The sequence below is a fragment of the Catharus ustulatus genome, chromosome 4, assembly GCF_009819885.2.
Source record: "Catharus ustulatus isolate bCatUst1 chromosome 4, bCatUst1.pri.v2, whole genome shotgun sequence".
NCBI classification, from domain to species: Eukaryota; Metazoa; Chordata; class Aves; order Passeriformes; family Turdidae; genus Catharus; species Catharus ustulatus.
The window spans coordinates 32,049,715-32,074,617 of NC_046224.1; the positions used below are offsets into that span (position 1 = coordinate 32,049,715).

The window sequence follows — 24,903 nt, forward strand, 5'->3', positions numbered from 1 at the left end:
CTGTGCTCACAGATCAGTCTACAGTCCTGTTTTGCAATCATAAGGTATGATATGCTGATTAAATATTTTAAATATAGAACATAAAATCCCAATCCAAATCTGAGAAATGCTAACAGTATTCCACTTGTGTGTAGATGAAATATGCTTATCCTAACACTCAAATATTTACCCTAAATTCCAACTCTGAATGACTGTACATGTTAAAATGGAAAACCCAGATGTTTAACCTGTTGGATACAGGAATACAGCTGTTTAAAGCCCACTTTCTGTAGAAACTGAAGCAATTGAGCTAAATGTTAGCTGATATTCAGGAATTATTTAAAATATATTATGACACATATTAAAAGTCCACTAATTTTTAATGTCTGTATTAATAGAGGCTCTCTATCCCTTGATTGGGTTTTTTGGTTGGTTGGTTGGTTGTTTTCTGGTTTGGGGCTTTTTTTTGTTTTGGTTTTGTTTTGTTTGTTGTTGTTTTTTCGGGGGAGGGGTTGCAGGTCATATTGACTCTCCTGAGCTCTCTGTAACATCTTTCTGCCATTGTCCAGAGATTGATTCAATTCATTGACTTTCCTCCACCCATAGTCCAGGGTCCATCGATCATCCCTAACCCCTTTTCTTGCTCTCCAGTCAGCTGAGCTGAGCCCTTGACAATGAACCAACTATTTTAGGTTGAAATGCATGAGGAACAAAGTTTTCACCTTGCAGATTACATACAGACAACTACCACACAAATGTATGGTTCTCCTATGGTTCAAGGATGTCTGTGCTTCCATGTGAAGGAGCAAAAGGATCCTTAAAATACACACTGCTTAGAATCCCCAAGATTCAACAAAAAAAACCAGAACCAGGCTTTTCTGCTACCATGGTGACTGAACTGTTCAGCTATGCTTAAAATAAGGCATGTGTCCAAGACATTGAAAGTTCTTTAGCTATCTCAGGTGCTTACTGTGTCAGATTAAGGCCTCTCTAAAAAATAGACATTACAAGTTCTGGGAAAAGAAAACTCCTCTGTGATGGGAGTATCAAATGAGTCTCTAGACTTAAATGAAAAAAAAAAAAGAAGTATCTATTGTTCTGTGCAGAAAACCATTTTCAGTTTAAGTCAGTTGAGAAAGTAGGAGCCCATCTGTGTACAGCGGTACTGCCAAACCCTGGTGACCACAGGCCTCCTCACAATAATACTCCTCCAATGGTTAAAGTAGGTTCTGCTGGATGAAAGGCCCAGGTTTGGTAAAGCTGAAGATATTCAAACATGAGTTTGAATCCTGTGAAGCTTTTACCTAACTGGTCAGGAACCTGGACTTTGGTCCTTGCTCTGAAGTTTATTAATTTTGCTTTAAAGAGCTATGTGGTAAATCAGATTATAGAGGCTTTTAACAGCTAACTGAATCCAAAGATTCTAATTTCTGTCATAGTTGTTTTAACCATGTAAGATTGAAATGTATCCAATGTCTTTGATTTCCCTCACTTGAGGAATCTGGTACTTGACACTTTCAGCAGGACAGGTGCAGGATGCTTTCTTCACTTTTTATCCCTCTATCTGAGGACCTTGATTCTGTCAGAATATATAAGATGCTATTTCAGAGCTTCCACCATACAGGGAAGTAAAGCAATACCTGATGTCTCTTTCCCAGTGAAGCTGAAAATCTGATCCACTTAGACCAGGGGCTTGACACACTGCAGGAAGTGAACTACCAGAAGTAAGGCAATGTTGTGCCTTTTGGAGAAGTATAAATATCATGAAAAGGATAGGTTCTTTCAGCATTTGTTGTCTCCAGATAAAGGAAGGTCTGCAGTCATTACTTTGGACTTACACTGATTTAACTTCAATCCTGCTTTAAGTCTAAGCCTAAGCTTTTTATTGGATTCATCTCCTAATGCATATGGAATTAATTTTTTATCTCAATGAATATTTTTTCTAATATGTACCTTTGAACATCTGGACACAGCCTTCTGTGTAGCTTCTTAATGCCTTTAGTCCATCGCTGTAACTCATTCATGGATCGCTGTTAAAAGCTGTCAAGGTATCCAGTCATCAAAACATATAACAATAGCTCACACACATACTTGCTCACCTCACTGAATGAAAATGTTTCAAAGTTTTATCCCCCTGCAGAACAGGAACACCAAGGTTCCTCCTGTAGAAGTGTGTCCTGTTATCCTGAAACATGTGAATAAGTTTTACATGGACTTTAAAGCATTTATTTCAGGGATAAGCTAACAACTAAATAATTTTGCTATTACATAGCTTCAGCCATATATTGCAACCAAGAGTTTCAGTTACGGTATTTCAAAGGGGCAGTAAGAAAAGTGAAAAAAACAGAGCTTTAAAACAAATTTTTTCTTCTTAATTTCTATGGCCTCAGTAACACTATGCAGTCTTGGTGCTTCTTTTAATATCCTACCTGTGATAGCATCTGTGACCGTCCTCTGGGAAATGGCTGAAGAGCATCATAACCTGTCCATTCTCTTCCTTCTGGACAAAATTTTTTCTTGGTCTTGTGTGGGAGACACCAGCAGTGTTGGAGCAGCAAAGTCACCCATGTGTCTGCCCCACAGAACTGCTGCACAGGATCACTTTGGGCTCTCCTTAGGGCAGATACCAGTCTTTTCTGCTTCACCCAAACCAGACAAAGCAGCCTCACTGAACAGCAGGGTCGTGCCCAGGGTTTTCTCTAGGTGTTTGATTAGCTCTAGGTCGCAAGCCATAAGAAAAAAACCAGTAAATCTAATTCAGGCATGCTCCACACAGTTATAGCATTCCTTTGTAAAATTTATTTAATGCTTTGTAGATATGCTCAAGCAATTATGACAAAAAGTGTCACTCAAGGGCTTTGTCCAGAATAAGTGAAATTCTCAGTCATGTTACTCAGTGAAATTCTCGGTCATGTTACGCAGTCCTCATTTGTGAAACCCAAAACCTTTTGTGCATGCGAGTGATCAGTAAGAGGCCTGTGGCTCTGACCTTCAATCTTTACAGGGTAGAAACAGCGCATCTATTCTGCTATGTAGTTACATTCTGGAAGTTACATGACCTTACTGAAGTCAAAGTCTTACATTTTTCAAACAGGGATACCACTGAAGCTCTAAGTCAAAATAATGAAATAAAAGTTTGGAAAAATGTATTAAACTATCAACAGATGCATTGCTTAGAGCATTGACTAATTACACTAGCAGATTATCTACTGCAATGTCAGCACCAAAATACTGACTTAGGTTTTATGTTGTTCCTTGTGTTGCTATGTACCAAACAGAATATTAGGAAAAAAATTCCCAGAAAAATATGAAGCTTTAATGCAAAGAAATTAAAGCAAATAAATGGTGGATTTAAGTACTACAGAGACATGAAGCATTGCTTTTCATATCCTGCTAAGAAGCAACAGCTGTACTTCATTTAAACTTGAAGTAGTTCAGAACTCATATAGGTATTTAATGATCCAAATATAATGGTCCTGCATAGTTTAATTATTATATGAAGGCTCAACTTCATATACAATCTCTTAATGAAAGACGCTGCTGTGAAAATCTTGCTTTGGTTCTAACAAAGAATAAACTCTTTAATAGTGAAAATGCTTTGGTGGAATTGGAGATTATTGACCATGGATCCTGAGCACAGTTGACAGTCAATGTTATTCCTTTTTTATAGACTCCTTGTTTCTTCTTCCTTCATGGTACAGCCAATACAAGGAGAACAGGTAGAGTGCAAGGCAGACCATCAAATCATAGTGGTAGAGTGTTGCAGCAAATAGAAGAAACAAGAAGAAATAAAATATTTTGAAAGCAATATGTTTTAAACCTAGAGACTCACTAGGTAACTTAAGTGCTTCACTCTTCTGGTTAGAAATATCTGCAGAATCAGAAGCATGTTGGCATTCTTTCTGTGAGTCCTCAAGGCAGTTTCGTGTTTTCCCCTCAGTTATTAAATGGCCAGCTTGAGGGTCTGTTCTTCCATTTTCTTTGGTAGACTTACTGATTAAAACCTCTGGCCTCCATGACTTCTCTTGTTGGAGCTCTGCTTGATGGAAAAATTGACCTACACTCCCTCCTCTTCCTTCTCCAGAAATTGCTGTGTCTGAAGCAGAGGGTACTTCTCCTTTTTCAATTTCAGGAGAGAAGTTTTTATTAATACATGTAATTTCATTTGTTAGGTTTAAATTGTACCCTGACTCAGCAGCAGCCTTGTCAATGACTTTGGATTCAAAGTGTCTATGCAGGTGCTCCGTGCCTCCTTCCACAGTGGGCCCTTCTAAAGATGCCACTGAAGAGCTTTTGTAATGGTAACTAGGCACAGTATTTGTACCAGAAGGTGGCATTTTTGTTTCAGCTTTAGAACATAAACACGAAAGTGTATCACCGTGGCTTTCTTCCCTGTAGAGCTCTTCTGCTTTCTCATGGTACAGATGCTTCTGAGTGCCCAGGGGACTTTTAGGTAATTCTGAACATAAACCCTCCTGCAAATTTCCCATAGCAGAAGTCTTTAATGCTTCTCCTACAGGTAGAATATTGTCTGCTTGTGCTTTGGCACATTTTTCCCTGCTATTGCCTACAGACTTCGTTTCTCCTTGCAGTGTTTCATGTACGCGTGCATTATAAATACCTAAAACTGATTCCTTTTCAAATTCAGTGTCATATAATACACCCACTGTGTTGAGTTGACAAAGAGCATAATGTGAACCATCATTTCTCCCTTCATGTGTATCAAACGCTGTTTCCTTTTCCTCTGTGGGCCTGTCACTTAGTGCAGTCTCTCGAGGTAGCTTAGCAATTACTGCTTTTTCACTGCCAGGCATTTTTTCTGGAGCACTTTCTGATATTGTTTTAATTATATAAGCTGTACCTGCCTCTGCTTTCTTTGCAATACCCTGCTCAGAGACAGAAGACTTTTCACAGCTCTCTGCCTCCTGGCCGGCAAACAACTCCTCTGTGGAAGTCCCGGTCTGAGGTTCCATGCTCCCCCTCACTCTCCACTGAACCTCACTCCCCGTTTCTTGCCACAACAAGGTTGTGTTGTCTGTCTTCTCTCTGTCTTTCAGCCTTCTGAATCTGCTGTGTTCCTGAGCGTCCTCAGGTTGCTTTTCATCCACCCTGGTGGCCCTGGGTGCCTGCTTGTTCTCAGCTGGCAGAGGTGCTGGGTTCAGGGCTTTGGCATTGTGTTTCTTGTGTGACTGTAAAGGCTTGGAAGCTTCCTCCTCACCAATTGATGCCAAGTCTGCTACTTCAATGACTTTCTTCTGCTTCCCTAAATCAGTGTTATTTTCTGACATTTCACCAACTCCTTTTTTTTGTGTTGAATCTGTTGAGACACCAGCATGTGCAAAAGTGCCAGCATATAAATCTCCTCTTAAATGTACCTGAACTTTGCTTTCAATCATCTTGATTTTTCCTTCATTTTTGTCAGCATCTGACAACAATGAATCCAAAGTTTGGAGAGACATTTGTGGTGCCTGGTGCTCCAGAGCTGGATTAGCATTGCCATCCAGCGTCCTTGCTATGCATGCATTTAATTGCATGGATTCATCATGCTCTGGTAAAATGGTTTCTGGTCTTGTTTCACAGGCCCCTTTTGAGGCACCAGCAGCATCCTCACTGATGAATAACCTCTCCATCATCTTACTTCCTGAGGCACTGTCTATTTCACCTTTTGAAATATCTGTGTGCCTCTCTCCTTGTCGGCTTGAGCCAATGGCCATAATATTGATAGCCTCATCCTGCTTTGTCAGAGGAAAATGTTTTGCCGATAAAAGGCTTTCACTGGTACCAGTGTGTTCCAAAGACCGCTCATAGCTGTTTACTGAGCCAGCAGTGACTTCCTTCCCTGGTAGCTGATTATTATAATCTCCTACAGAATATTTAGCTTTATCTTTTAATTCTTCTCCTATTGCATGTGAAGTGTTTTCAGATGAGGAACTGATGGGCACAGGGTGCAAGTCACTGCTTCTTTCTATACAGGTTAGATTTTTCACCAATCTTTCAGTTTCACTTGGAAAATTAATTGGTTCTGTTGTATATAAATTCCTTTCATCTCTGGAAGAGGTACCTCTAGCTCCTGTGAAGTGCTGATTTAACTGAAACAATAGAATAGAAAAGAATGATCAAAAAGTGCTTTGCAAAAATATTCCAAATGAAGGAGGCAGGATTTCATTATGGAAAGTTTTGTTTTCGGTAACAAAGCTTTTATGGAAACAGGTTCGAAACCATTCGCAAAATTTGTATTGCATGTATTTTTTAACATGGGTAATGAGCTTTATGGCGGTGCTGAAAGGAGCAGGAAATAAAATAGTGCTATTTATTCATGAGTTCAGTAAGCTGGTAGTGGATTTCATACAAATTAAATCTGAAGAGAATATTCCCTTAAAGGCAGGCTAATTTGTTCTCTATACATTTGATTCTAGATTTGGAGAGAGGAAGCTGTGGAGCTAGGGGAGGGGGATTGGTGCTTAAATGAGGGCATTGATACAGTACATCAGTGTCCAGTAATGTACAGTATTGTCCAGTAAAACAAAGACACATTTCACACTGACAAATACTGTAAGGATTATCTGTGCTATATTTCTCTCAGGGATCATTTTACAGGCTTCAAACCAGAACTGTTTTTAGACAATCTGGTAAGACATGAGTTGGAAATGAGATTAGCAAAGTAAAAGGCCAGAAACTAATCATTCTCCCTCCCAGCTTCCAAATATCATGTTGTATTATTCAGCCATGCCTGCTTGTCATTGCACTCTCTTCTCACTTTAGCAGTCACACTGATAGCACTAGCTGATCAATTAGAGGCTAGCTTCTTGGGCACCCCTTTATACATTTGCACTTGCTGTAGATACCCCCATTACAGTTTCTCTTATTAATATGTTTTCTGCAAAGCCTCTGCAAACTATTAATAGTAAAACGTCACTCAAAGAAAAGTGAGGGAGCTAATGTCTCTGCAAATTCTGTTTTAATGACCCTCTGCCAACCAGTGCTCAAGTGTATTTGAGTTCTTCGGTGATGCCAACTGTCAGGATTTAACAGTGAGATGCCTGTGTTTTTTTCCCCTCCTCATAACTGACATTTGCATGATCTCAATAATTATATGCAAATCTTACGATTTCCCCTTCTTCTCACATAAGGCTCATGTTACTTGTCAACTGCACAGCTGTCTTGTGAGCCAATGCCTGTGTGTTTCAAAGATTTGGTTGTATTTCCATGTATTATAAGCCTTCATTGTTTAATTCATTAAAGAGCGCAGAGTGCAAATTAACATCTAAATTATAGCTCCCCCTTCATTTATTGTACGGACAAGTCTGGCAATTGATAAACAAATGGTTATATTTGATCCTCTTTTTTGTAAAAGGGTGGACTGAGAACAACAAGGGATTTTAGAGGTCCTCCTTTGCACATTTCACCATAAAGAAAAAGAACCAAAATGTTGACTTTCAGACAGTGATAGGTCCCATAATAGGCAACAATTTTCAACTTTTTAAAGTAAAAGAAAAGAAAAATTTATATTCAAATGAGAGGATTATTTTCTCTCTATCAACAAGAAAAGAAGAATGGTTTCCCATCTTCCTCTCTTGTCTGATTCAGCATTCACATTTTCACAGGTGATAGCTATTATAATCTATGATTATGAATCTGTGCACCCAAATGATATGAGCTGAAAACAGACACTGGGAATAATAGATTGCTGTATGTGTCTCATTTATAGCCATTTTTTCTTTCATACTGAAAAATGCAAGGCAAACCACATACACACATGCACGCAAATCCAAATAGATTGAATGTTCACTGAGTGTGAAATTCATTGTAAAAAATATAATGTAAAATACTTACATAGAAGAATCTGATAACATAAATATATATACTTACTATGCTCATATAGCTATAATTTCAAAAATCTCATAAGTAAACAGTACTACAAATATAAAAATTTTGCAAACAGAAAACATGTATTTCAAAATATTCCTATTCTAGAGAATAGGAGGGGGGATTTTTTAAAGCGTTACCCCTCTAATTCCTTAGAATTGTTTTTTAGAGCCTCTGGTAAAGAAGTAAAAGGGAGAAGTCATTAATTTAAGACCAGAAAAAGTTGACGCACTATACCGAAATCAAAGCACCTTCTATTGTTGAATCAGTTAGAGATTCAGTGTAAGTACAGACCAAGGCTTTACATTTGTAAATTAGTACATCAGTCAGCTCTGCTAAAAGGGGGCATTTCACCAGCTTTGAAGCGTAAATGGATTCAAATAATTTAATACTGTAGATATAATTGTATAACACTTACCAGCAACTCTAATTCTTTTTCATCTTTTTCATCATCTTTGTGATCACCCTGGTTGTATTCTGCACTTTTCTCTTTTATATTTTCGTTAGCTAGCTTGGTGTCTTTGTCTTCTGCTTGTGAATAAACAATCTCCGGGATGTTTGTGTCTGAAGAGTTAAAAAAACAGTTGAATAATTTCCATGAGGTTGGTTGTTACACTATTTTTAATTAACGTGTGCAGTAAAGTAAGGAAGAACTAATTAAGCCGGGTGTTGTACCTGAAGTCCTTGAGTTATTCCATGTGCCATCATCAGACGTTGCCAATATTTCTTCTTTTCTGTTAAACAAAAAGAAACTTCTTGTGTTATTCTGCAAAAATTATTGTTCTAATTCCCCTTAGACTCAAATATAAAGACTACTAGTTAATTACACAACATTTTGAAGGCTGTTTGAAAGTCTGAAAATCACAGCTTCATAAAATGTAGCACATTTTAGTGACCTGATATTAAGACTTGGTCATAAGAAAGAATTGGCCAAGAAAATGAGAATGTGTTGACCTTCAGATAACATTGCACATCTGATGGGTTTTCCCAGGCCTTTTCTGAGAAAGCAGCACAAAGGTGATGAGATGGGTCAGTGACAGGAGAACATAATTTTGGGGTCAAGTAAGGGTCTGGAAGGATATATGTGTCAAGACGCCAGGGCTCTTTCCTGCTTGTGTTTTTCAAATATTTGTATGTTTACAGAGATGGCTGGGAAAAGGCATCTTTGTTACCTGAAATAAATGAAAAGATTCTCCCTGCATGTGTACAGTATAAATCCTGTTGCTAAATGATGCCTGAATTCTGCTTCCCTGAGTCAGTGCAATTTTTTCTGTTGCTTTGCTAGCTGTGAAAACAAAGGCCAGGTTCAACACAAAAAAAAAACCATCTACAAAGATATGCTGAGTGCCTGCAGTCCTCATCAATATCAGTTGATATCAATCGAACTGCCAGGTCCTAGCAGTTCAAGTTACATGCTTATAGGGATCAAACCTTTAGTGGAAAAGGAAAAAAAATGTTAAGAGAGTGTCACTTATGTAAAATGTAAATTATTATATCACTCTTAATGACTCCTCTATGAGGAGGATTTTTTTTTTTCTGTAGGTCTTAATTTATATGATTTTCAACCAGCCGTCCACCTCTGTTACTGAAAATTACTTTCTAATTTTCAAATATTAATCCTTTCCCCTTCTATTTTCTCCTAGTGTCTTTCATTTGAATTGATATAACATTAGCTCTGCCACCTAAATGCTTAATTCAGAAGGAGGATGCTAAATTTATACTCTATTAAAAGAACCTAGACATCTACTGTCACCAACTTTTAAAAAACCAGTCTTTATAGGGTTTGCCAGCCTAAGCAGAGAGAAGCTCTTGCCAGTCTAGCATCTGATCTATGACGCTTGCCACTATCAGATACTTTAGGGGAAGATGTAGAGTTGCTGTAGGAAAATATTTGCAGTAATTTGCACTGCCCTCTTAAATTTCCTCTTGGCCATTTTTTGTTAGAAACTGTCCTTGAAGCACAAGATTTATGCTCTCTCAGCAATTCTTTTTCACCATTAATTGCAATAATGCTAAATATTTTTGCAATCTGTATGAATGCCAAGTCACTCTTGAATTCTGGTATGTGCATAACCTCCATGTGTTTCTGACTCTTCTACTCACACTGAGTTGTTTCCCCTGCCTGTAGTTGCTATAATCTCCATTTCATTCTGAAAAAGGTGGCAGATCTACCTTTTTTCAGTTGATCTGTGGGGGTTTTAAGGTCAATAATTAGTGCTTATTATTTATACATAGGGATTTAGGGAGGGTGGTTGGTTTTTGATGGTTGGTGTCGGGAGTTTTTTACTGTTCAAAGGCTGGCTTAGTGTTACATCTAGTTCCCAATTTTCTTCTGCACTTTTGCATCTTTTCCACTCATCTGCTTCCATAAATCTAGACACTGTATATGTTGGGGTTTAATCATGGTACAGATGCATCAAAACATTCAGGTTCTATTAGGGTGTCTGCAAAAGCCCCAGATTAGGAGCCAAGACATGCATAACACATGAAGTGAATTGCTACCCCAAAACAGTGATCCCAAACCAACATGGGCCCAGCAGGAAACCTTCCACTGCTCTCCAGCAGGAAAAAAAAAGCATCCTGAAGTGTCTACATTTCTTTGAACATAGCTGACTATCTATACTGTTCAACCATATGGATGCCACAACTCTTGGAATGCAGTGATGGCACCATTTGCTGCTAGAAGGGACTCGTGTCTCCTTCTTAAAGGAACAAGAGTTTGACATTTTTTTCATTCAAGAAGCATCCCCAGAAGAAGGGGAGCTGTCAATGTCTATATCTAATCTAATATCCTACTGCTAGCTAGAGTTCACTGCAACTACTGTGGCATCCAAGTAGCAGCACCACTTTCAGCTTCGGTCACACCCTCATGTGATTAAAAACCCCACTGCATATCATTCATGCAAAAAATACCCAGGTTACCAGAATACAGAACACTTGGGCAAAACTGGTAGGCATATTTTCCTTTTCCTTATGGAGGTGGGTGTACAAGCAAGATCCTTACTCTTCATCTTTATTTTCATACCTTGGAGAAAAGGGAAACAGAATTCTGCCCTGTCTCCTGTGTTACCTATACAGTGAATAATTTTTGTTTTGATTAAGAAATTTTCTATGTAAAAATATAGACACGGTGTTTGAACAAGGATGTTAAGGATGAATACCTATTTTATAAACCCTTAAATGTACAGCTATAAAGATGCTTCAAGATGGATAATTATGGGTGTGTGCCGCTATATTGTTATCTTATCTCGACTTATTGTTCTAAGCATCTGTGTTGAGGCAGTCCTGTATACCATCCTTATTATCAGTGGTGAGAGATTATCACTTCCAAAAGGAGATTCATTCCCTCTAACAGGGGAATCATGAGTAAGATGGAGTTGACATATCCTTCAAAGTCTCTTACCTCTGGAAGAGAGTGACCACAAAGGGAACTTACATCTTTGACCATTATGTAAAGCTGCATGATTCTCACCTTGCAGCTCTAAATTCAAACTGGAATATAGCTATGGAATTTCAGTGGCTGGGACCATAACACTCAATGTATGTCTGATCTGAGTCCCTCAGTTTTGCTCTGATTAGAGCTGAATTTTTCTTTAACTTTTGTTCTAGTAGCTTCTGGAGCCCTGGTCCTTTGTCCAACAGGAACACAGGTAAAAAATGGCAATTATAACACTCACAGTTGCACTTCAGGGTTTGTAGCATAATTTCTTGCCTATTGCACTTAATTTTATAAAGATTTCTGGTTTATAGCCCATTATTTGTGCAAACCTGCCCTGCAAATACCTGAGTACAGGGAATGTCAATGTAAAAGTTATTTTACTTAATTTAATTTTAGATCAGAAATATCTGTCCTCATATAATTATTCTCAGGGGAAATTTAAAATTGTCTTAAATTGAGGATATTGATACTGCAGTGTTTGACGATCACAAGGAGCATAAAACAAAAGTAATTTATACAACTACTTCAGGTTAAGGAATGATATTTTGAGGCTATGGGTGCATATAACTACAGAACAATTTCAGACTTATTTGTATATGCTAAGGACTGAAATACTTCCCAAAAGCCAGTAAAAATTAGCCCCTTCATCAAACAGGGGCAACTAGAAGATGTTTGTCTAATTCATAAGTTTTTTAGTCATATTTCTCTCAAAAGGTCCTAGCACAGTATTAGAATTCCATGAGCAGATTTTAAAATTAGAATATTAATTAAGCTTTTGTTTCAGATATTAATTATTGCACTTTGTTGTGAAGTGTGGTCTAAATCTGCCTACATTATAAGAGACACAACATTTGTATTCTGTTAAAAAGAGTTTACTATTATTTTTAAGCAAACCAGGTATTCTGACAACAATGGAAGCTAGAAAAATATCTATTATGTCAGATTATGCAATTCCATTCCAGTATAAGTAGCCATAATCCTGCAGAAGCTCTGCTGCTTTTTCTCATTCAGCTGAATGGGGCATATCTTCACAGAGTACACCAGGAATTTACAAATTTCTACCAAACCCCATGCTCATGTGGTTAATTCTTGATTAAATAATCACTTATATTGAGTTATATTTATAATTCAGGACTGAAAAAAATGTTATCATTGTAATTTTTCATTAGAAAGAACAAATATGAAGTCAGTAGAACTGAAAATGTGACTGACGTTATGTGAAGGAGTTCAGAAGTCCCAAAGTTATGTGGAATTGGCATCCCAGAGAGGAAATGTTACACTTGAACCCTAAAGATTTGAAGAGTAGACAACAAATGTTTAAGTGACAAGAAAAAAATTAGCCAATAAACAATATTTCTTTGATTTCATGAAGGGTTGGGATAAACTAAGAAGTGTCAAGGCTTTTGAACTAGCCCTTTTAAATAAGAAATAAGTTAAATAAGAATTTTTTTAGAAGTGAGGTTTCATCAAAATTTCAGATAATCTATATATAACCCCACAAACAAAAGACTTCTCATAAACTCTTCTACCATAGTGCTAGTGGTGGGGCAGAGAAGAGAAATCTTGCAGGGCATAACTGATAGGAACAGCAATTTAGAAAATTATATTATTTCATACAGTCTGACAGCAAAACTGGTTGTTTAAATATGCTCCAATTAAGAGAAACAGATAATCTCCAACCCAAATATGAGAGACCCAACAGAGGAAAACACATATTGGTTTAAAACCTTTGCTATTCAGATCTATTCAAGTGGTGCTATACTGTAACAATGTCAGAAGAGTAGAAAAAGTAGGAGCTGTATTTAGGAAAAAGAAGAGAAATTGTGTCAAGGCAACTACAGGCCCAGGTGTCTTCAAACAGTTTTCACAATAGATTTAAAACAAAAATGAGAGAAGAAATACAGATAAATGGAAAATGGCATAAAAATGCAAGACTCACCTGATATTATCTGTCTTTGATAAGATTACTATATTTCCCTTGTCTAAAAATCAGTTATCTGGACTTCATTAAAGCATTTGTTGTGCAGCCACATGGGAAATTTATTAATTAAACAGGAGAGGAGGGAGTTGAGCATAAGAGCTGGGCGGTGGGAGAGGGGCTCAGTGCCAAGCAGGGTCCCAGGAGCTGGGCTGTGGAGCTAGCAGGCGTCGCTGGGGAATCAGAGAGGACAAGTCATGTAATCAGACTTACTCAGTCATGTCATTACAGACCAGGGCACAAGAAGTCAAAGTTAAATTAAATCCGTGGCAGAGAGGAAGTTGGGAGACATCACCAACACAGAGGAGGATTGAAAGAAATCGGTGGCCTGGAGGATCAGAATAATAGATAAGGGATGGAATTCAAAATTATAAAGTGTCAGGTTATACATTTAGGGACTAGAAAGAGTTTCTGCCACAAAACTAGGCCTCAGAACTTGGAAGAAACAGATTGGAAGATTGGAAGGGTTTCTTGCCAGAAAGCACTTCCAAGCCACTGATGTGAGATAAGATAGATACTGTGATATAAAGGCAAACCAAATCCAGCAGTAATGTCTGAGGGAAGGTAGTCACAGTTATGAAAGATTTCCAAGAAATGCTCGTGTTGTGGCAGCAGGCACCAATAAGAGCTCCTCTAGAACATTTGTCTACAGTGTCCAAGAAAGATTGATTCAAACTGAAACATGGTCAGAAGAGGACTAGAAGAAGACGGGCCAGATGAAAAGTCTATATTAACAAGATCTGTAAGTATTAGAAAAGTATATCCTGTAGTTTATTAGTGCAAGTATAAGACACAAGAAACTGAGAGGGTCTTAATATGGAAACATGAATATATTTTTGTGAATGAGATAATGCAACACATTTCCCAAGGGAAGAATTCATGATCCCATAGTTGCAATCCAGTCCTTTTCAAATGCTCCTGCACAGCTATATGCCCTGAGAGTTATGCTTGCAAGAGTTTTCACTACAGAACAGGAGGTGTTTTGGCCTGAAATAGGTTTGGGAGTACAGCCAGGAGTAACAAACTTCTTCGTAACGGGTGGGGTTTATCATAGCTTGTCATTGTTTTAATTCACACACCAAAATTTGGCTGAAGTTGTGTGTATGTTTGTATAACTCACAGTATCACTCATTTTGTTCTGTGCTACATCCACTTAGCTAGATCTTACTATCTAAATCATATATTTATTTTTAAAAAGGTGAAAAGGGGCTAAAATTCTTGGATTACAGAGTATGAAGAGATGAAAATGCACCTGTAAAACTCTGAAACGAATGCAACCTGATCTATTTTACACCATTTTATATTTAAGAGAAAACATGGGATAACATTATTTAGTCTGAAATTCAGAGAGGTATGCGGTTCTTAAAGTATTCAAAGAACGTACTTCTTAGATATTTAGTTAAAATATGTAAAAGGGAAAAAAGTTACAAACACTATTTAAAAATAATCTTAAATTTTGTGCATTCTCTCCTGCTTCTGAATTTTACTGTAGATTCAAAATAAAATAAAAAAATCAAAATTATACCCTGAAGGTAGATTTTAATGTATTGAAGTTGAAATTGAGGCGAAACTAAAATGTCCTCATGAAAAGAGCTGGCAAGACTGAAGTTGCTAACCAAACCATAGTTAATATTAATTTCAGGACAGAATTCTAAGCCTAAGAGTAACCTCGTACAGCAGCAGGCTTCAATATATAACTAGTGCTTTTGGAGCTAGTGCCAAAAATAGCCAGCCTTGCTGAAGAATGATGCCACTGGGATGCAAACAACATGTGAGATCCCTGAAATGAAGTAGTTACATGTGTCAGCAGTGTAACTGCAGAGAAGCAGAAGAGCAAAAAGTAAATTAGTGCAGTTAAGTACTCCTGTTTGAGCTGTCACTGGAACCAAACTGGCAATCCTGCACAGAACTGTAAGAGCTGGGAAAGGGAAGGGAGGGAAGGGCAGGCAGCTTACTTTGGTTATTTTTGTATCATTAGCAGCAGTAATCTTAGAAGGAAATAGAGAAGGAAGTATCTGCATCTAAGCAAGCAACAAAAGTTATTTTGAAATGTTTATGTACATGTCAAAAGCAGAAAGCCTGCAAAATGTCTTGAAGACCTGGGTGAGAAACTAGAGAAAAGGTTTTCCTCATGTAATTCTAAAATTCAGTAGTATTGTATGCAACATCATTCAAAATCCACAAACATGCAACAAGAATTAGTTTCTCAGGAAGAAGGAATTTTGGAAAGGATTAAAAAAGATTTTTGTGTGTGTAAAGTTCTAAGCAGAGCTTTAAAGGTCCATTCAATTCTTTGTAAATCTCATAAGAATAAGAATTCAAGGTCTTTTTTTACTAACATAAGCCACATAACAACTGGCTTGCTTTAAAATACTGCTCTGTTTTAATGGAGAAATTTTAATATTAATCTATTTTAATCTAATTGGTCCTAAAATACCAGTTGGACAGGGGAGAAAATATTTCTGAAACTGATTCACACTGAGAGAAAAATGCAAAAAGGGGGAAAGAAACCTCTTGGTATTTAAATAAATAAATAAATATTTTAAAAAATAGCAAGTCAAAACATGAGTTTCATTCTAGTTCTGGAGGCACCAAGGATCCTGATGTGGACCTTCAAAATGTAGACTTTGACTTCTTTTGTGATGCTGTCTCCATAGTTAATTTTATTCTATCTCACTGACTAAATATATGACCTAAATATTTAATGAGTAAAGACAAATTCATGCCTTGCCTTCATACTGCTCAGTTCAAAATTCACTGCAGAGACAAATCTCCCTACTGATTTAAATTGATATCTGTGTTCCTAGAATTTGAAGTTATAGTTTAAGAATACAACCACAAACACAATTTATTGCCACATGCAGTTCTTGATCTCAAGCCCTGATGCTGCACAGCTGAGCTCAGGAAGAGGAGGCACAGCCCTGGTTTGAAGCCACCTTTGTGTTTCCTGGGGCTTTGCCTTTCTGTGCCCAGCACTGCCCAGGCAGGGTCCAGAATGTGGTATGGAGATGGCAAGGAGACTGAGAATTACCTGTCTGTGCACTGGCTTAAGAGGACAAATATATTATCTCTCCTCTGGAGACTTTCTAACATGGAAAAGTGCCTGCTGGAGGTGTGTCCAATGGCCTCACCACTGATCTGTGCTTGACCTCCTATTTCAGGACTCTTGAAAACTGAGAGGCCACAAAACATCTGCAGCACAGACACATGCAGTGAGAAATGTTTGTGTGCCACCACCTGTGTGTTATGGAGAGAAGCCATAATGCACATGTTCAGCTTCCCAGGGGCACACCAGGACTCTGCACAGAGGCTCCAGTGCCTCTGGTGCCTGGCAGTGGCAAACCAGCTGGTGGGCAGTAGGATCTGGACTCCTCCAGAGTTCTACCTGTAAGTTGTATCTGCCCAGGCTTTGAACTCTCTGTGTCTATAGAAAAGAAAGAGCCTTGATGAAGCTAAGGAGCAAAATCAGTGTTATTGCCAGACCTGGTGCTTCTTATTTGTTTACCTGCATATTTTATCTAAACTCAGGCAGAATATTATTTTTATGAACGGTATGCTCTCATTTGGAATTGACACTAATGAATGCAAGGCCCTTTCCCCCTCTTGTTTGTACCATCAAATTAATTAGCTCTATTGTGACATCAGTATTTTTCTCAAGTAGTTCAAGGCTTGAGCGTTTTCCTTTCTTTTTCTAAAGGGCATCTTCAGTGCCCTTTATCTACCATAAGAATCATGCATCGCTCGTATTTTTCACAACTAATGCTGTTTATTATAAAAACTGATTGTGATGTGAAGATTGTTATACTGTGTGGCAAATTGCCCAAACAATTACTGTAAATGCATGAGCCATAAACTGTACTGCCAAGGACACTGGTAGGTTAGCTCCTATAAAAGAAACAATTAGAGTCTGAGGTGAAAATAATAGAGATGAGATGACAGTTATTGAAAAGGCAGAACATCCAGTTTAATGTTGTAAATATAGGTTTGTAGATTACACTGATGGTTTTAAAGTGTTCATGACTTATTGAATGGAATAGAATATTCCATACTTTAGAATGGGGCCATAATTATTATTTCCTTTTAATTGTGATGTCTGATGCATTTGTGAGCAGTTGTTGAGAACATCTTCACATTATACTGATTCTATTTCTAAATTATCATCCTGCTTCAAGGGCTGGAGGTTTTTTTTATTATTTTACTTTCTTCGCATTTTGTTGTTCAGGGTCTGTTCTGAACAAAGTATTTTCTCTTGAGGAACGTGGAGTGCTTAGAGGGTTACAGCAATAATTATTTCAGTTTCAGCCTACACACTTCACTGCTTTAAATCATCATTAGAAGTTTCATCCCTCAGCAACTCCTGCTGAGACAGTCTTAAACTCCAAGAAACAATTAGATGAGAATAGCTAATCTTTATAGCAACTTGTATATAAAGGTATTGATAAGAATTTGCCAGAAATTAAGGAAATATAATTTTTCTTAGAAATCATCTAAGTACAGAAAAAGGTTATTGCTATGATTGCTAAAGAATTTCAGTAATTTAAACCAGACTTGGAGTGCATGAAGATTAGGGTACATTAAAAAAAAGATGTGCACCCTTCAAGAGGATATGTTGCAATAAACTGTGGTATATATGAAAAAAATGCAAATAGACATTACTGCCTGAAAATATTAAACACTCCTCTGGTTTTCTTTTGAAATACAATATATAAGGATAAATAAATATATGAATAAATATATAAATAAAATTCTAATATTAGACCCTAGTGAGAGCACTAAACAACTGGACACAGAATTACAGCTGTCCAAGAAGGCAGAGGTACTGGGCACATAAAATCAGAACAAGGAAGGGTCTTCCCAGGGGTTAAAGGAGAGGATAAAGTGAGCAGCTGAGCAAAAGCAGCAACCAGCAAAGGGCAGTCAGTGTGAGCAGCCTGTGTGCTTTCTAAACTACCAAACCCATTAGTCAGGAGAAGCTGGAAAAAGCTCTGAAGTGGCTCTGAAACCAAGTTGCAAGGAAACTGAGTACTCATCTAAAACGCTTTTCAGAGAAATGCTCTAGATCGTTTTCAGGCTTTTACATACTGTTAAAAAAGGATGATCTTCATAAGAGGTAGGGGTGTCAGAGCTGTGTTGGAGTTTGCTGGAGCTGCACTGAAGTTCAGGGAGGTGTTGGGCAGCAGAGCTGGGGAGGTGGCAGAACTGTGGGCGTGGGCAGTAACTGCATCCTCAGGCTGAAACAAATTCCTCTTTCCAAAACTCAAGACAGACTCCTGGGAACTAGACCTTAAGTGCAGCAGAAGCCAATAGCCACACTGGTTAGAGACAGAGATTGCACAGAGCAGTGTGAGCGCGACGTGGAGAAATGCTGTCCATGCTGACAACAAAACAGAGCACCTCTGAAGCTCAGCCAGCACCATTCCTTACTTCTGGGCTCCTAATGCACACTTCTGAATTTTGACTTCTCAGGTGGCTTTACAGGAAATATGGCTAATTCCTACCTAAAACATTTTGGCTTCAAATGATCCCTCTTTGTGGAGATGTCATGTAGTACATGCCTGAAGCATAACACATTTATTATATGTCATGTGTGGCAGTATCATGGCCTTCTGTTTATATGATTACTTTCCTACAGGAGGTATTTAAAAAATAGAAGCACAACAGAAAAATAATTTAATGTAAACATTGCAGGAAATAATAAATTACAAATATGGTAGATTCAAAACTGATTGAGACCACAAAGGAAAAGATTCAGAAACAAAAATGGCAGATAAAATCAAAGAGCTATAAATAAAGAGCTGTGTGAATACTACGCAGAAATAACTGAATGATATTTTAAAATATTGTCATTACAACTGATCCTATTAAAATGAAGCTGTATGTAAAATAGGAGCCCCGATTATGAATCTAGGCAAGACTGATTCTCCTGTATGACCTTCAACTAGCAGCAGTGTTAGAGAAGGCTCAACCTAGTTCTTAGTAAATAGGTGTCACCCAACAAATGGGACTGACACTAATTAGCTTCCTTGTTGATAGTCAGGAACCAGGACAGAGGCAGGAGATGGACTGGTGGACTCATTATTAGAGCAGGAGTTGAGGGCATTTGCTGTCTGGCATGGCAAAGGAGTCTGGCATGGCAAAGGAGTCTGGCACTGTGGCTGCCATTTGGAAATCACCCTAGGGATAGGCAGCTTCACTTCCGTCAGTCAAGCAAACTTCACAAGCATTTTGAATGAAAGCAAAGAACCTCTACTTAACCTCTACTTAAATGTTTGAAATTTGAGGAAGACAATATTAACCTGTGGTATTTCTCCACCTTGAGGAAATACCCCTTATTGTCTTCTCACCTAAGAAAAGGGGCTGTTACCAGGAGAGGAGAAAAGGTGAGCCTGAAAAAGGACAATAAAGGACTGTCAGTAACTTCTACACACAGAGAAATTAGAAAATAAGTTTGGAAAGTGAAGTTGAAAAAGATGCTCAGAATAAGCAATATATGGTATTATGATTAATAGTATCAAGGGGGACAATTGATCAAGAGAGCAGCTGTAAGGGAATTTAAGCATTTTTTCTGCAACGAGAATTCCCAGCAGGATTCTGACAATGTTTGTAATAAATCTATTTTTATTAAGATTATTGGATTGGTGTTATCCAGGGGATTATATTTTCCAATTACTAATATTTTCATTTTTCAGTCTTAGTTTATGATTGAAGCAGGGACATGGGTGGCACAGAACAAAATGCATTGGCCTGACTTGGGATGAGAATAATCATTGCCTCAAAGCAAACAAAGTCCCAAGAAATTAGTCTTTATTTTCTATCTCATTAAAAAAGACCTTGAGTTTTAATAGGAAAACATTAATACTTTTGTCTATTTTTTTTAATATAGATGTATATCTGTCCATTTGAAGATTTCAGTGCCATCCAGTCTAAACCAGGAGCGCAACACCAGTTTGGTGCCAGGCTCAAATCTTTAATATAGCACTGTCTATCCCCAAATCTCATGACTATAGCAAAGACTGCAGAAAAGCCCATTGCATAATAAGTCAGTTATACCTCAAATTAAGCTATAGAAATTATAAAAAGGAACACTGCCACTTTTTTCAGGCCCTTTCACAGCTCTGTCTTTGTTGTACCTTATTGTGGTGGCCATGTAGCAATGTTGAAGCAGCACCTGTTCAGAAGTGTTATACAGCTGTTTGATATGCAGATTGGTCAGAAAGTTCATTGAGTCCTTTGACAGAGAACCTCTTTCAAAAAGATTCTCCAGGGCAATGTTAGAAAGTCTATTGAGAGCTCCCTTGTGAAATTAGTAAAGCACGACTTCTCTATTTGGATATCTATCTCCAGGGCCAAGCAGCTGAAAAAGAGGAAAAAGTGAGTGAGCAGTCAAGTTTTCTGAGACTTAGGCTTGGCCTAATGTAAGAGGATGTGCTTCAAAGGTCACTATCTTTTCTGGAAAAGTTATGATGAAAGGTCAAAATGGTTTTGTAGAAAGGAGCCAGGGGCAGTGTCTCTTTGTTTTTCTCCTCCTTCTTTTACCACTACTTTAAAATATTGGAGGAGAGAAACTTTCAAGTTTTGTCTATTTTGTATAAATCTGAGAGGAGAAAAACATTAGCCTATGTTGCCTCTTGTCTTTTTCTGAATCTCACATGGGAAAAATAGAGAAGGAGCAGTCTCTTCCTGTCATGTCAAAAGAGAATGTTTGGTGAGAGATTGCCTGCAGTGTGCTGAGGCATGTATACAAGACAGTGGTAAGTGTCTTAGACTGTAGAGAGATAGCAGTCAGGTGAGACTAAGATACCACTCCTGGGGAGGAGAACAGAAAGGCTGACAAAAAAACCTTAGACAGCTGTTCTTAAAAGAGGGCAGCTAAGATCTAAATTTTGGAAATCAATTGTAAATTCAGTAAGCTTCCCAATAGGACAAAAATTCCAGGTGTTATCATGACAAGAGACTTTTATAACCTTTTTTTCATTATTCACCTGCTTACTACCACATATCAATATTTCTATCAAGAAGACATGGAAAAAACCTAGGAGACACTGGTTCAGATTTACTAGGGTAGCTGCAAAGACTGACAAACTTCCCAACCCTCTACCATAACATGAACTATAACCATAACAAGTTTCAGCCTAGCATATCTTATCTATAAATTTATTGCAGGGACAACAATTTTGCATCAAAACAGAATATAAATGCAAATGCACTTGATGCCCCTAAGTTCAAGGTAAGAAAAACCTGCCAGCTTTGCCTAGTTCATATTCAATTGTGCAGCCCAGTGCCCTTTAGGACTACAGTTAGTGACCAGCAGCAATAAATCCTCAAGTTTAGTGTTAGAGTATCAGCTGGTTTCACGAATCAGGAGGAGAGTGGAAAGACTGACAAAACCAAGCCCCCTATTATGCTTTGGCATGTCAACTAATACTTTTTGTGCGTGTCACTGAAGGTCTAGGGATCAAATAGCCACTTCTAACATTCTCCCACAGTGTTTAAAAGGTCTTACCCTCTCCTTTGCCCTAAGGCAGGGACTTCATTTAACTTTCAAAGTATTTGTTTGGACCGTTTTTTCCACCTTTTGTAGATGAGAAGATAATCCACATTTAATATTAAAAATACCATGGGCATTTGGTTTTCAGGACCTACACTGCAGCTGAATCCATTGCTTCAATTTCAGAGTTGTGGTGCTGGGACTGGATCTCATCTTAAAGTTCATAATCAGAATAAACAGCTCGAATGACACTGGTAGTCATTGCAATGATTAAATATGACTCCAGTGTTCTCAGCTAATGTTGCGCTAACTTTAAACATCTTTTCAAGACTAACATTTAGCAAAGTCAAGGTTAATGTAATGGAACAATTTTTTCCCAACTGAACATTTATGAACTGTAGTACCTGAATGGTGGACAGGAGAGAATACTGAAATGGTTATTTACAGCCTGGTTCAGTTTGCAAAATAGATGTCTTCCTAAACAAAAGAATCATTGAACATACAGGAATTCATTTAGCAATGTACTTCTATTTTTCCAAAGGTCCTTAACCAGCAATCTGAAACAGCATCTGGTCCTGTAAATATTAACACTCAAGGATAGTTTTACACATGAAGAATTCTACAAAGTTCAGTGAGACTCCTGATGTCCATTAAATTATTTATTGTGCCTATTGCAGGATCAAGCCAGTTGTTGAATTAAAAAGTTCTAAGAGTCAGTGATTGCAGTGTTACAGAATTGGCATATTTAAATAAGCTGATGAAATTGTAGTAACCGAAAAAAAGTCTTACAAGTCTAAAGCCAAGCAATGCATGTATAATACAAGTACTTATAACAGCTGAGAAATGACACCCAGATTACAGAGCACTGGTTTTATATGATTTCATGCAAACAACTGAAAAGGCTTTGTAGCAACCAATATTTCCCATACAATAGAACACAAATTTCTGTTCTGTAGAATTGGTGAGAGCAGTTTCTAAAGCAGATCATGGAAATAAATGAGAAACCACTAATACTAATAAATTCCAGTGTAAATACTACACTAGGATTGCTAGTACAGCAACATGTTATTTTCATGTGTTGGTACCTTTAATTTTAAAAGCTTCTTTTAATATTTCAGTGCAATAAATGGATGGCAGACGGGTAGCACAGTTCCAAAAGCAAAAGTGTGACAGGTTTCCAGCTTTCAGGTACTCTCTAATTAGGAGACCACAAGTACAGGAAGAATGTGTCTGTCTGTGCATGCCATTCTCATCCACAACTTCCATCTCTTTCTTTAACACTTCTGTGATAGCATTCAAAGGCTTAAGCCATTAACCTAAATATCTATCTTTAGGGTTTTTAATAAGTTTCATATTTCAAATATTAATTTGAAATATTATGATTAAACAGAAAAAAACCCCATTGAGTGTAGTTTCTGGCCAAGTAGGATTGTTCTCTATAGCATATTTTTCAAGTGATTTATCTTAGCTCATTTTAAATTACTTTGGAGAGTAAGGCTACAGCAATTTCCTCAAAACATAACTCTAAAGTTGCTGTTAAGAAGCATTTCTAATGCTGAGACAAACTCAGTTCCACAGCTTACTTTTATTCCACTTGTCTCAATAATATATTTTAGAGCACCTCAAATAATTATCATGTGACCCTGATAATCATGGCCTTCAAGTATGTGGAAAAGTCTTATTTTGATGCCAGTCCTACCTGGTTCTACAACTGAGAAAGACTGGCAATGACCAGGAGGCAAGAGAAGGTCTGGGAATACTGTCACGTTAAACACAGGGAGAGGAGTGTTCCTCTTAGCTGGCTCCCTGTGAATGGATAGCTTCTCTAGCAGCTGCTCTCCTGGTAAAAACAGTGACTGCAGTCACTTCCTATTAATAGCAATAAACTTTAGTCAAATCCCCTATCTGTATGCTGATCAAGATGCAACCCATGACTTAAAATGCCAGAATCAACCTTGAGATTAAACAGAGGTACCCAAAGATGATGTGTGTTTTAACACCTTTCCTGCTCTTCTTTTCCCTTCCTGATTGTGGTGACTCACAATCAAAAGAACAAGGATTAAAAGGGAATATATTTTAAATGCCATGTTTTAAATTAACCAGAGGGGAATGATACAGTTGTTCCCACAAAGTGCATGAGAGACTATTTCCAAACTTCTTTATCTGAAGCCTTTGATTTCTTTTTTTAATCACATCATGAGCTTGTGGGAAAGGCCAAGAGGAGCTGAAGCAAAATTGCATTTCTCAGCACAACCCAGACACTGGTCTGCCATCTGCCTGGGAAGACTGACTGAGCACAGTGAAGTCCTTCAGCAACTTTTACTTCCTTTGCCTCCCATCAGAAAGGAGATGATCAGCAGCTGAAGAAGGAAAGGTACTCATGCACAGAAGACATTTTCTCACTGACAGTTGCTTAGAGACCATTCAGTATATGTGCTGTCAGATTTGGCATTGGCAGCCCACAGACATGTTTTAATCTCTTCTTTCTCATTGTGTATTGTACATAGGGCAGGTCTTGTAAGAGCCATTGCCCTATTCTGTATTGTGTTTTAAAGTGGCATCAAGGAGGGAGGGCAATGGATGCACTATTTCTTAAAAAAGCACAGGGTCAATATGATCTGGATCACAGTGATACACTTGTGTATCAGTTCAGAGTGATGTATTTATGGGCTCAGAGAGTTACACTTGCCTTCCTCTTCCTTGTCAGAGGACAGGAGTCCAAAGACATGATAGATACCCTTCTGTAAAACAATTCTCACGCTTAGCCATTTTTCCTGGTGCTGTCACTTTCGCTCTGGACAGATGGCAAACCAAGGCCAAGCACAGAAATGGGATGCAGCATCCCCAGTGGCAGGGGATATGGCTTCCATAACTCTATCTCTGCACCTTTCAGCACGATCTGTAGGAGTCTGCCTCACACAACACCCAACCAGTTCCTGTCTGATCAGACCAGTGCAGGAGCCTGGTGTCCACAATACAATCATGGGGTCTAAATCTGAGGGCTGGGAAGAATTCATGTTCAGAATCATTATCCATATCCCAAAAGCATGAGAATCAAAAAAAGAGAATTAATTATTTGATGAAGTTTTGCTTTTTACTATAATTTTTTTTGCAACTTTTGAGGGTTGAGTTCACTTTTAAATTTTATTTCTT

At 37.9% G+C, this 24,903-nt stretch overlaps 1 protein-coding gene across 1 annotated transcript in view; it reads right to left on the reverse strand.

Annotated features, from left to right (window-relative positions):
- Nucleotides 1–2,809: 2,809 nt before the first annotated feature.
- Nucleotides 2,810–24,903, reverse strand: part of PPP1R3A (protein phosphatase 1 regulatory subunit 3A) — a 29,503-nt gene continuing 7,409 nt past the window's right edge. Inside the window, exons 4-6 of the mRNA XM_033058391.1 lie at nt 8,521–8,579; nt 8,264–8,409; nt 2,810–6,068 (exon numbers count right to left, since the gene is read on the reverse strand). Coding sequence (XP_032914282.1) covers nt 3,633–6,068; nt 8,264–8,409; nt 8,521–8,579 — 2,641 coding nt within the window. The 3' untranslated portion in view covers nt 2,810–3,632. The remainder of the gene's footprint in view (nt 6,069–8,263; nt 8,410–8,520; nt 8,580–24,903) is intronic.